The sequence below is a fragment of the Cervus canadensis genome, chromosome 4 (genome assembly GCF_019320065.1).
Source record: "Cervus canadensis isolate Bull #8, Minnesota chromosome 4, ASM1932006v1, whole genome shotgun sequence".
In the NCBI taxonomy this organism is placed as follows: domain Eukaryota; kingdom Metazoa; phylum Chordata; class Mammalia; order Artiodactyla; family Cervidae; genus Cervus; species Cervus canadensis.
Genome location: NC_057389.1, coordinates 17095328 through 17108404, shown reverse-complemented (window position 1 = coordinate 17108404; position 13077 = coordinate 17095328). Strand labels below are relative to the sequence as shown.

Sequence of the window (13077 nt, the reverse complement as noted above, 5' to 3'; positions counted from 1 at the left end):
GACCAGCAGCCCAACATACCAACCTGCTAGGTTGTTTCCTAGAGGAAGCACCTTGGGTAAACCACAGTCTCCCAGAGCTTCTTGTCACATTTCTCTTCACTGGTTGTAATCATGATAATGCTAACACCTTGTTTTATGATTTTACTGGGTATTGGGGTAGATTTACTTCATGACAGATCATCTTTCAATTGGCTGGGGCTATAATCACAGGAACTGACCCTGCCTTCAAATCTAACAATCCATAGATCTCGTTTGGCTTCTTCAAACATGACAAGTAGGGAGAATTCTACTGTGATGCACAGGATTTTGGCATTTTCAAATGCTTTTTAAAATTGCAAAGTAAACATTCAGAAACATGAAAATGATCTGGGCTTATATTCTAAATATAGGTTAACTACACTGAGGTATATAAACACACTAATTGTAATTGTAAATTACCACGTTGTACAGGAAAACAGACATATGGCAGGTGTCTTCACTCACTGAGCTACACTACAGTTCTTTAACATTAATGGGCATCTGATTAAAAAAAAATCTAATTTTTTAGCAATGCCTTTCTAACTGATATGTTGCAATAATCCATCATTTAGAGAACTGCCTTCCTTTTCTTTTACAGAAACTACAAAGCTGAGTAAGAATGAAAAGGCCAGATTTATTATTCTAAAATATTGCTTTATAATGAGAAAGAAAGACTAGAAGAATGCATATTTTTAGGAATCCTAGATTTTCTGGAATCTTCATTTAGAAATACTCCCTGGGTTTTTAAATTGTACAATACATACAGCAAATTAAAAAAAATCACCAGTAATATCTATTATATTTCCCTGTATGTATGTATTAACATACCTTTTTCTGTAAAAAATAAAAGAATGACATCATAGAGTTTAACAAACTGTTCTGTCTCATTTAATAATCTTTTCTGAACTGTTTGTCAATTTTCACCATGTATGGTATTCCTTTTTTACTTAACTCTTTGCTGAACATTAAGTTGTTTCTAATTTTTGTTGTTAAAATTTAAAAAAAATGCTGATGGTCATCTTTATCACTACATTTTTATACACATCTCTAATGGTCATGTACGGATGTGAGAGTTGGACTGTGAAGAAAGCTGAGTGCCGAAAAATTGATGTTTTTGAACTATGGTGTTGGAGAAGACTCTTGAGAGTCCCTTGGACTGCAAGGAGATCCAACCAGTCCATCCTGAAGGGAATCAGTCTGGGTGTTCAGTGCAAGGACTGATGCTGAAGCTGAAACTTCAATACTTTGGCCACCTCATGCGAAGAGTTGATTCATTGGAAAAGACCCTGATGCTGGGAGGGATTGGGGGCAGGAGGAGAAGGGGATGACAGAGGATGAGATGGCTGGATGGCATCACCAACTCGATGGACATGAGTTTGAGTAAACTCCGGGGGTTGGTGATGGACAGGGAGGTCTGGCGTCTTGCGATTCATAGGGTTGCAAAGAGTCAGACACGACTGAGCGACTGAACTGAACTGAACAATATTGTCTTAAAAACAGTCTTAACAGTTGAAATGATAGACCAAACGGAAAGCACATTTTAAACATTTCCCATATGAATTACTCAATAATCTTTTATGAAGGTTGTACCTACTTACACAACCACAGATGGACTTGCTAAATACTTGTTTCTGTTACTTTGTTCATCATGACCACAACACTGTGTTCAAATTATTGTAGTTTCATAACATCTGGTAAGAAAAGGTCCTAACTCCTTACCTTCAAAAATTCCTTTTTTTTCCTTTTTTCAGTTTAGAATCACTTTGTCAAGTAATATTCCCATGTTCCACTAGGATTTTATTGGAATGAAATTGCAGTTTTCATTGTAACTGAAATTGCAGTTTTCATTTCTACATAGATAAAGCAATTTTGCACCTAAAAGGACTTCATAAATGAATTCTGCCAAGGAAGTTAGTACTTTTAATAAGAAAGACTATTTCTAGAAGAAAGTCATAAATAAAAGTGGTTATTCTAAAAAATAAATCCTTAGGACACAGTTTTAGTATAATAAACAATGATGCATAGTTCATACATTTTTAAAATATGAAATTACAGAAAACGATTAGATGCTACTTTAAGAGCAGGATAATGTTTTGGACTAAGGATCTCCTAACATCTCAAGTTTTCTTAGACAAGAGGTAGGAAAACCTCTAGGGAAGGGAGAGATTAATTTTTATGATAGGAATCTAATTAAAGTGCCAAGGATTGATAAAAGCATAAAAACAATACTCAATACATTATTTGGTATGGATTTGAAAGACTTACGTAAGAAGTGATTCAGAGTATTTTTCTTACTGTACTGAGCTAGAGACACCCAGAAAATACAGACTCGAAGAAAGGCAGGAATTACCTATTAGTTTTCAAGGGAAAACTCTTAAAAATAAGATGGCCAATGGGAAGGTGTTTCTTAAATTCTAAAATTGTAGATCTACACAGAGTCATGGTACCCGCTGAAAATGTGCTGAAGGCTACCATCACCATTTGAAGAAAATGCATGTATGTACAGAGGTGATTTAAGATGTACCACTGAAAAAGCCACAGGGAGTGTGGGATCAACTACCACAAATCTCCTCTAAGAAGCATTTCTGAGCTCAAGAGAAAGTAAGGGGAATTCCCAGGGAATAAGCCAAACGTAGCTGAAAAGTGAATTAGAGAAAAAAAAAAAACATCTTTCAAGAAACAAGCTAACTTCTGTGTTTCATCATGGGCTCTGGGCAGGCGCTGTGCACTTTTTCCTACCACATCCTCAAACCTTCCCCTGGAGGCAACGATTATCCTGGACTGTTTACTCAAAGTTCTGTTTGGTTTTTGCTAGAAATGATACACTGACGTAGTCTTCTGTGACGTGAGCTTTTCACTTAATGTTATATTCATAAGAATATGCTTACTGATAACCACTAGGAATAAGAGTCACAATTACTTTTCAATTAGTAAAAAAAAGAAAGAAAAAAAATCCAAATCCACCTATGTATTGTAATGTACCTTAAAGCCAAGGCCAGGGAAACACACAAAGCAGCGATAAGCTTCAACCTCATCTTTCTCAATTCTTCTGAATGGCTCCCACTCCCCTCCCTTATGTATTCTTATGTGTTGTTTTTTTCAGACAATAGATGGAGCACTTCATGCTAATCACCTTGAAATGAACCCCAGAGGCCATGTCCCCAGGCTGGCCCTGACCAGGAATAGGGCCCCTCAGCTGGAAAGACTGGGGAGGTGCAGGATGGTGGCTGGGGCGGAGAGAAGGGTTCCTCCCGTGGGAAATGGTGCAGAGAGGTACGAACGTGCAAAGTAGGGTACTCCATAGTTGGGGGGGGGGAGCCAAAATGGAGTCCTGAGGTCAGGGAAAAGCACACTGGCCTCCCTGGGAACGGAGGCCCGGCAGTGGGGAGAAATCGGGGCTTGGCAACTGCCCATCTCGCTCCAGTTAGAACCAAATTCTGACCCAGTCCTACAGCCGGAGCTGCCCAGTTACGATCTGCCAGGGTGCGGGCTTGGCCACTGTAGGCAGTGTTTCTCCAGGCTGTTTCCAATGCGCCCGTCTGCATTTCGAGCCTGCTGCAGGATCATCTTTATTTTGCAGAAGCCCAGAAGGTTCTCAGTGTCCACTTTGCTGCAGCCACATTTTCAGCAGTGACCACAGCTTCCACGTGTTGGCGAGGCTCAGCGGCTGGGCCTCCAAGCAGCAGACGGTCCTCTGGCTCAGCACTTTTCCAAACACAGCCCCTACAGTGAACCCCACGTGTGCCTGTGGGTACCCCAGGGTCTTTCCTCTTCTGCCTCAGCCCCTTGGCCAGCTGCCCCATCTCTTTCTCTGTGGCCAGAGGTCTTCTGGCAGCGCCGGGGTCTGGACGCACTGCCAGGGGCCATGTAGAGCCCGGGGAGGGTGCCTGTGCCCCTGGGAGGGCTTGGGAACCAGGCCCCTACCTCGCCAGCTCCGACCTGGGGCCCACAAGGTACCATCCCGCCCGGGAATTCGTATGGTGGGGGTGCTGGAGGAAGCCCCCATCCTTCAGGACCTGGGCACATCCCCGCCTGACCCCCAGCAGGACCATCACCTGGTGGGGCCCGCCTGGGCGCTCAACCAGTTGGGGTGTCAACGTGCCCCCTGCACTGGTCCCCCCAAGCCCATCCCCACTACCAGCCGCCATGGGAAAGTTTGAGGGCCTGTGTCTCCGGCCATGGATGTAAGGCCACTCCAGAGCAGGGAGTCTGGTAGGAACTGATGGCTCTGGAGGCTTCTGAACAAGCCACCAGATTCGCCCTGGAGCCTTGTCCTTAGTGGGCTGAGATGGGCAGTGCGGGCAGGAGAAGCTGAGGCCAAGGGTATGTATGGGAGATGGCAGGAAATCTGCTAGGTCTTACGGATAATTCCTTGGTCCCCAGGGTTAAAGGAGGAGGTTCCCTATCCTGAACTTTGCTTCCAACTCGCTCCAAAGTGCAAGTCTCTCTCCTGAGCTTTGCAGCTCCAAGCTGTGAGTTTCCACATACACAGAGACCTACGTGTTTCATCTTCCTCCCCTCTGGAGACAGGTCTCTGGGCTGGCCCCACCTGTGGTTCTGTGACACTTTTCACGATACCTTGCTCACCAATATCAGGTTCCCCTCTCCCATTAGGGACCCAAGGATCTTAAAATATTTGTCCCTCCACCATGGTCCCAGCTCCGAGACCCTGGTTGGAGAAAGTTTAAGGAGGGAGGTGGAAGAGAAGATCAGATCTCAGCTTCCAAGGAGGAGCTCTGGGAAGGAGAGAGAAGAGTGATCTCAGCTGGACAGTCGCAGCCTTGGACTCCTTCTCTCTCCAACTCAACCACGAGGAGGCTCTACCCTAACCCACATCTACTGATATCGCTCTTGATGAAGTCATCAGTGACCTTCCAACTGTCCAATCTGATGGCCTTTTAAAAGTCTTCATCTTATTAAATTTCTCTACAGTATCTGATAATGCTGACTACTCTCTGGCACCTCTGTTTTAAATTTCCATGAAACACTAGTAACAGCCAAATCTATATTCTGGCCCTAATTTAATTTCCAGGCTGCAATTCCCACTGGCTTCCCAGGTGGCGCTAGTGGTAAAGAACCTGCCTGCCAAGGCAGGGGAGGCAAGAGACTGTGGGTTTGATCCCTGGGTCGGGAAGATCCCCTGGAGGAGGGCATGGCCACCCACTCCAGTGTTCTTGCCTGGAGAATCCCCATGGACAGAGGAGCCTGGTGAACGGCAGGGCTGCAAAGAGTCAGACACGACTGAACTGACTTGGCACGTGCACACACACACACACACACACACACACTGTCTCCAGTGTTCTTGCCTGGAGAATCCCCATGGACAGAGGAGCCTGGTGAACGGCAGGGTTGCAAAGAGTCAGACACGACTGAACTGACTTGGCACGTGCACACACACACACACACACACACACACACACACTGTCTCCAGTGTTCTTGCCTGGAGAATCCCCATGGACAGAGGAGCCTGGTGAACGGCAGGGTTGCAAAGAGTCAGACACGACTGAACTGACTTAGCACGTGCACACATACACACACACACACACACACACACTCCAGTGTTCTTGCCTGGAGAATCCCCATGGACAGAGGAGCCTGGTGAACGGCAGGGTTGCAAAGAGTCAGACACGACTGAACTGACTTAGCACGTGCACATACACACACACACACACACACTCACTCACTCTCCATTGCCCTCAATCAAACCCTTTACATGCGCTTCTAAGCCTGCCTCTCCTCCAGGCTCCCTGAGCTGGTGGATGGTACTGCCACCCACCCAGTCACACAGACTGGAACCCAGGAATTGTTCTCGACCTTTCTCATCCTCTGAAGGGCATGAGTGGGCCTCCTAAAACGGCTGAACTCTACCACCTCCTCTCTAGCTTCCTATTAGCTGTTTTAATTTAGGTCACATAATTCCTTACTTGCAGCATCACAATAATCTTACAGTTGGCTTCTTCTGCATCTCCTTTCAAGGTAATCTTTCATACCTGTGCTAAGTTCCCCCAAATCCAACTAAACAAAAAAATCTAATCATGTCATTTTTTCCCCCAAAAAATCTAGCCCCCTTTTCCTAATCAACATGGTGGGAATTCAGATTCCTGAGTATGGAACACAGTGTTTTCTCTCTCTTCCTTTCCCAGTCTCGTCCACCACACTCCCCAAGCTCTCTGCATCCCATCTTATTCCATCCAAGCTCAGTGAAAACACTTCACTTTGTGATAGAGAGGGCACGCTTTTCGTGGCTATCATGCTTTTCTTCACGCCTCCCCTTCTCTTAGAAACAGCTTCCTGCCTGCCGTTCTCATTCCCTTATATCGTTCACGATTCTGCTCAAATGCCATCTCACCAGAGAAGACTTCCCGGACCAGCCTTGGTAAAACAGCACCCCTTTCACTCTCTGCTCCCTTTACTAATCCACTTTTCTTTTAATACCAGCAAGCATTGCTACCTGATACATACTTCTTTATCCTTCTGTGTGCTGTTTGTCTCTCCGCTGCCAAGAGAGCAGGAGCTTTGTCTGGCTCACCGCTGCGTCTACAGGGCCCACAGCTGTGCTTGGCTCAGTAAACGCTTCCTGAATAAATGAAGCATGCTCTGTTTCCAGTCCATCTTTAAGTCACAGTTTAGAGGACACTTTACAGTGAGGATTTCCCCCAGGCAGAGTTAGTTACTGCTTTTGTGGTCCCCTCCAGGTACTCGATATATGTTCTTTACTACGACATTTATCAGTAATTATGTATTTTCATGTTTCTGACTTTCCGACTAGGAACTTAAGGGCATACATGTAGGTGTTATAAAGCCTGGAACATAACAGAATCCCGGGTGATACACTGCTCAATAAACATTTGCTGAATGAGTGAAGGAATCCTCACTTCTACAATTCTGAGAGGGACGCACATCTCATTTCAGTTTCACGAGGAGACCCTTGACCCTGCCAGGTGCCTCTCTGTCCTCTCTCCTGTACTAGAACAAGGCTCTTAGTAGACGGAGTATTAGTACTGTGAGGCTAAACTGAAGTCAACACTACAGAAAATGAGGTTGTGGATACGGCCTTGAAGCCATGGGAGAGGGAAACAGAATCAAGAAACCAACTGCCATCTCTACAGGCTGTGTATTTGGTTATTTGTTTAATGCCTGCATCTCTGGTGCAATCCTGGCTAGAATGTATGCTGGTGAAGAGCAAGGTCCTTGTCTGTCTGGCTTATTTACAGATTCTCAGCACTTGGAACTGTACCTGGCACAAAGTGGGCAGTCAAGAGATATGTTTAATGTTAAATAAATGAATCTCAGCAGCATTCACGATGACAAGACTTCCTTAGTTGCCTTAACTCATGTTTCAAGATGATAGTTCATGGAAAACAGTTTGCAGTATACAAAATTTCACTGAAACCTATTCTTTCCAAGTATACGTACATGCTATTTTTTTTTTTCCAAAATTACAAAGCAACAAATGTCTGCTAACACAATGAAAGGCATTGTGAAAGGCACAAAGAGAATAAAAGAGAACAATTATATAAATTAAGACTCACATAGTGAAACTAGCCCATTTTCGAGAAAGAAAACCACAGGGAAATAGTTCATAATTTGTCTAAAATCAATAGTTGAATAAAAATGTTTTTAGTGAATTGGAAAAAATGAGTCCAATCTAATTTGAGGAAAGCTTCATTATACTGAGTTAAAACATAGTAGCTACAAACATTTACTAAATTAAAAAGTGAGGCAATATGAACCTGATGGGTTTTTTAATTCACTTGGGTACGCTCAAGGCTTTCTCTTACTTGGTCTTCATCTGCCATTGTGCCTGTCTCCTTGTTTATGCATATGTGCTGCTACAATTAGAAACTCATATTCTTAAAAGAAGTCTTGATGTCTCCTTAAAAGTATATTTAATGGGCTACAGAAAGGGGGTTATCAGGGGGAAAAAGCAGGAGCATATTTGGTTGGAACAAAAATAGAGATCAAGGCAGGCAGATGATGGGAATGCCCAAGACAGCCGGCCACTGTTTGGGCTGGGGTGCTTGAGAGGCTAATCCATCACCTTCAACAAACACTGAGACCTCTGAGTAAGTGATTAGATTACACTGTAAGAATCAGGCTAGTCTTATCCATGGGGAATTATAAAGCCAGGATAGGAAACACATGGTCCCAGGCCCCATGTATTTATAATCTAAATGGAGGAGAAGAGAAACCGTCAGGAGAGCAGGATAGTTAAAGACTTGCCCAAAGAGAAGTTAACACTTTTCTATTGTTAGGATCTTTGGAATGATGAGAAATTTAAGTTTTAAGAGAAATACACAAAGCGTCAGGATTTGTGTCTTTAAGTTCCTCTTATCATGTTCCTGCTCAGTCACGTCTCTTTGTGACTCTTTGGACTGTAGCCCGCCAGGCTCTTCTGTCCATGGCATTTTCCAGGTAAGAATACTGGAGTGGGTTGCCCTTTCCTCCTCCAGGGGATCTTCCTGACCCAGGGATTGAACCCGCATCTCCTGGGTCTCCTGTGTTGGCAATCGGGTTCTTTACCTACTGAGCAACTGGGGAAGCCCCTTCTTAAATAGCTTCTATTCTAAGAGGACCAAAGCCAACTGCTAAGGTTATTAATGGTAAGAAGCAAAAAAACAGTGGAGACAAAGTACATCCTTGTAGATCTCAGTTCGCATTTCATCTCTTTGAAAACTTTGCCCACACATTCAGGACCACAGTGAGCTCAGGGCTCTCTTTGAACTTGGTACCTTTCCACTCAGATACACTGGCTGCTTTAAAAAGTCAGCTGGGGTTTCCCGTCTTAGCTCCCACCCAGGAAATATGGAACCTCCCGAAGGACATTTATTTTGTACTTATGTGCCAAATATGTGTGCCAATACATGAGCGATCCGCAGCACCCCAGGGATGGTTAAGTGCCTCAAAGCACCTGGCTATGAGGGAGGTCTAGATTTGACCTGCGTCATCCTGTTGAGCAGCTGTCTTAAGAACAAGGAAGGTGATCCTTGCTTCGGCATCTCTCCAAATGCATCAGCCCCAGAGCTGCTCATGCTCCAGACGGAGGACAGGCCTTTGCTCAAAAATATGTGAGGAGTTTCATTGCTCTAGCAGAGGCTCCAAAACAAACTTCTTGAATGTAATTACATCAGCAGAGCACATAAGAAGATCTAAGAATAACGTACAGGTCAGACACAGAGGGCCAGACAGACTAGACGGTGCCAGTTTTATAGTTCTTCCCATTCTGCAGGTATCCTGATAACTGCGCACTGACCAGGCGTCAGTGTATGAAGGGACTGTCAGCAGAAGGGCAGGTTTAGGTTCCCAAAAATGACATCAGTCAAGGAGTGAGTGTGTGTGTGCTAAGTCGCTTCAGTCGTGTCCGACTCTTTGTGACCCCGTGGACTGTAGCCCACCAGGCTCCTCTGTCCATGGGACTCTCCAGGCAAGAATACTGGAGTGGGTTGCCATGCCCTTCTCCAGAGGATCTTCCCGACCCAGGGATTGACCCTGCATCTCTTGACCACTAGCGCCACCTGGAAAGCCCCTTAGTTAAAGAGACAAAAGGCAAAGACAGGAGACAATATCCAGAGACCCGTCTCTGGGAAGTCCCTCTCTGGACGTAGGGAGAAAAGTCAGAAACCCAGGAGAACTGACAGCCATCCAGTAAGGAAAGACGCCTGCCACCCTACAGAGAGAGTTACCACCACACATCCCAATTTAGCTCACTGAAACTGCCTCAGATTACACTGAAGCGGCTAACCCGTCAATTCTCTATGTGGATTTTCAAGTAGAAAACTATGTCAGACAAAGTGAGACATGGGAGGTAAGTTAGGCAGGTAAGAAAAACAGATGCGTGAAGGTAAGGTACCCGCAGAAAGAACACAAAGCTATAACAACATGGAGAAAGTTAATCACATCAACGTAGTCACTGGGAAGAATCATTTATTCTCTATGAGATAAGTTTATTTACTTCATTTATTTACTCTATGAGATAAACTCACAAAATGGATAATGACAGCACTGTTTTGCAAAGGAGATAACGAGGACAGGAACAAGGGTGAAAGGACAGCCACTTGTGGGTAACAAGATTCTAGAGAAAAACTAGAATGCAGTGGGTTGCCACCGTAGATTTTCCTTGATTTTCTTAATTTCTGATGAAGGTGAAGGACTTGTTGTTGTTGTTGTTTTACTTCATTTTGTTGCTTTTCTTTTTGTTATTGTAAAAACGAAGTCTGTCCTGATATAACCGCGGCCTAGAAGTAACAGTTCATGACACAAATATGATACAACCACCTAGTCAGAGACTACAAGGAGATTTAGAGCATGGGGAGAAAAAAAAGCTCCAGTTTATTCTGCAGATCTGTGATACTCGTGAGCTCTGGACTTCCTGTGCCCTAAAAGAGTATTAAGGATAAAACCCTGTAGCCTCCACCTGAAGTCTTGAAGAATTTAAAATATCTGTAGGAGGCAGGAAGAGCAGCGGAGCTGAGCAGGCTGAGCCGAAGGGCATTATGCGGATGAGTCAGGTACACTCAAAGACAGTCACAAGCAGGTAGTTTCCAGGTTCCTGTTGTGCCGAGAAGGATTTAAACAAACTTTTCAGCTGAGCATGCCACTGTTACAGAAGAAAGGCTTTAAGGATGGTCTCACATTGATGATTCCAGTCAGGGTGCAGTCACCGTCTTCTGCATCAGATTTGTACTCTGCTTACACTTTTAAGTAAGAGATACACAACTGGTTTAGGGCTTCCCCAGTGGCTCAATGGTAAAGAATCTGCCTGCGATGCAGGAGACGCAGGAGACGTGGGTTCTATCCCTGAGTCGGGACGATCCCTCGGAGAAGGGCATGGCAACCCACTCCAGCATTCTTGTTGGGAAAATCTCACGGACAGAGGAGCCTTCTGGGTTCATGGGGTCGCAAAGGGTCGAACACAGCTGAAGCAACTGAGCATGCACATAACTTGTTTAGAGAATAAACATTCTCTTACACTGCACAGCAAAATACACCTAACAAATGACGGCTTATGAACAATGAAACCAGTAATTCAGGTTGTGACATGGGCTCAGAGGAGTGAGTGAGAAGTAGAAGGGAATTTGTTTACAGGACTCAACTCTTTCAGGTGCTGCGAAAATTTCTTTTTTCTTAAGGAGATTCCAAATTGATTGACTTTGGTGCCATTACCATCGTAAGCTCAGGGCCTCTCTGAATGTCCCTGAAATCTCCCTAAGAAACCAAACAGAACGGTAGAATTTCTTGTAATAATGTAAATTCAAGAAAGACTTTTGTCTTTCATGATTGACACAAACGCAGATGAAGCACAAAGAAGAAACCAATGAATTTATAGACGCTTCTCATAAGGGTATGTTCTAGGGCAGGGCTTACCTCGTAGCTCAATCGGTAAAGAGCCTGCCTGCAATGCAGGAGACCCGGGTTCGATTCCTGGGTGGGGAAGATCCCCTGGAGAAGGAAATGGCACCCCACTCCAGCATTCTTGCATGGAGAATCCCATGGACAGAGAAGCCTGGCGGGCTACAGTCCATGGGATCGCAAGGAGTCGGACACGACTGAGCGGCTAAGCACAGCACAGACGGGGCAGCCGTGGTCTGAAAGGAGGGCAGTGTGTTAAAGAACCGACGGGCTTTCAGGGGAACTACAGAATACAGTGCCTAGCGGGGAGGAGAGGAAAGGGAAAGGTCAGCATGAAATGGAAATAGATTAGAAGAGTGAAGAAATAGGGAGGATGCTGAAGAGTCGGAAAATGGAGACGTTTAAAAAAGACTGTAGTTGTGTATAGGATGTGCTGGGAAGTTTTGAGAGTCATGGTGAAACATGACCAGAGTCAGGACTTAGATAATCTAGGAAACAGAAGGACGGGAGCAGGAGAGAAATGATAGAAAGCTTTAATTCTCAAATACTGGAGAGTAAAGAACAACTTTTCTAAAACTACTGTACTTAATTGTTGGATAAAATCATTTCTAATAACAATAGGAAGTTCTTGCTTTTGCACAGTACTGTGGGACTACACAGAGGACCAGACAAGCTGAAACCAGGCAAAGTGATCATAATAATCAATGAAAACAAAAAAACTGTGGTTGTTCCATAATCTTTGAATTTTTTTTTGTCATAACACTAAAATTCCTCTGAAACCAGGCAAAGTGATAATCATCAATGGAAAAAAAAACCCTGTAGTTGTTTCATAATCTTTGAATGCTTTTTTTGTCATAACACTAAAAATCCTCTGAAACCAGGCAAAGTGATCACAATAATCAATGAAAAACAAAACAAAACAAAACTGTGATTGTTCCATAATCTTTGAATTTTTTTTTTGTCATAACACTAAAAATCCTCTTCCTGTCAGCTAAAAATCAATAGGGTAGGGGAATAAAAAAAAAAGAGTAAGACATTGTACTTAATACATTGCATCTCAAAAACATTAAAACACTGACAATTAAGATACTTTATTCCTTTGTATAAAAACTTACTAAGAGTAGTCTGTAAGTCTGAATAGTGTTTTCTTCCTTGTCACCTAACTTATACAGTTCAAGCAAATCTTTTCTGTGCCTTGGCGAACTGTCACACTCCGAGTGTGGAGCAGCTTCCAACATTTTATCCTTCACTCTTCCAATGTCATGAAATATCTCTGAGGGTTCATTTGATGTGAAGTGTTTCTCTGCCAGGATCACTTCCTCTGGGACATCTTCATCTTTTCGTTACAGTGCTTTCCAATTGCACTTCCAGCATTTTATGTCTTTGCTTCACTTTCATCTCCGTTGGCCGGATCTCTCTTCTGACCATCCGTTTTTGTAAATACAGAGAGTGCTACTGTGTATGAACTGAATAACAGATATGCAGTGCTCAGTCAGTGACGGATTTTTCTTTAAAAAGTGATACGATTGGGAATGGACCATGATGTGCATCTGTTATTTGCATCTATATTTGTACTTAATGCAATTATTAATAGTTAATAGATTATGGTAAGTGAAATTCTGAACCTTATTTTGGGGGTTTGGTGTTATTTCACTAAACTATGGTAACTGAAATTTGTGTGTATTTGAACCACGCAAAGTGAGGACACCA

At 43.7% G+C, this 13077-nt stretch overlaps 1 protein-coding gene across 7 annotated transcripts in view; it reads right to left on the bottom strand.

Annotated features, from left to right (window-relative positions):
- Positions 1–13077, bottom strand: part of FAM172A (family with sequence similarity 172 member A) — a 395725-nt gene that overhangs the window by 108767 nt on the left and 273881 nt on the right. The window contains exon 11 of one of the 7 annotated variants that reach the window (XM_043464662.1): positions 12443–12833. The exons of the other annotated variants lie outside the window; for them this stretch is intronic. Within the exon in view, the coding sequence (XP_043320597.1) occupies positions 12820–12833 (14 nt within the window). The 3' untranslated portion in view covers positions 12443–12819. Of the gene's footprint in view, positions 1–12442; positions 12834–13077 lie in introns of those variants that run through there. 7 annotated transcript variants of the gene reach the window in all.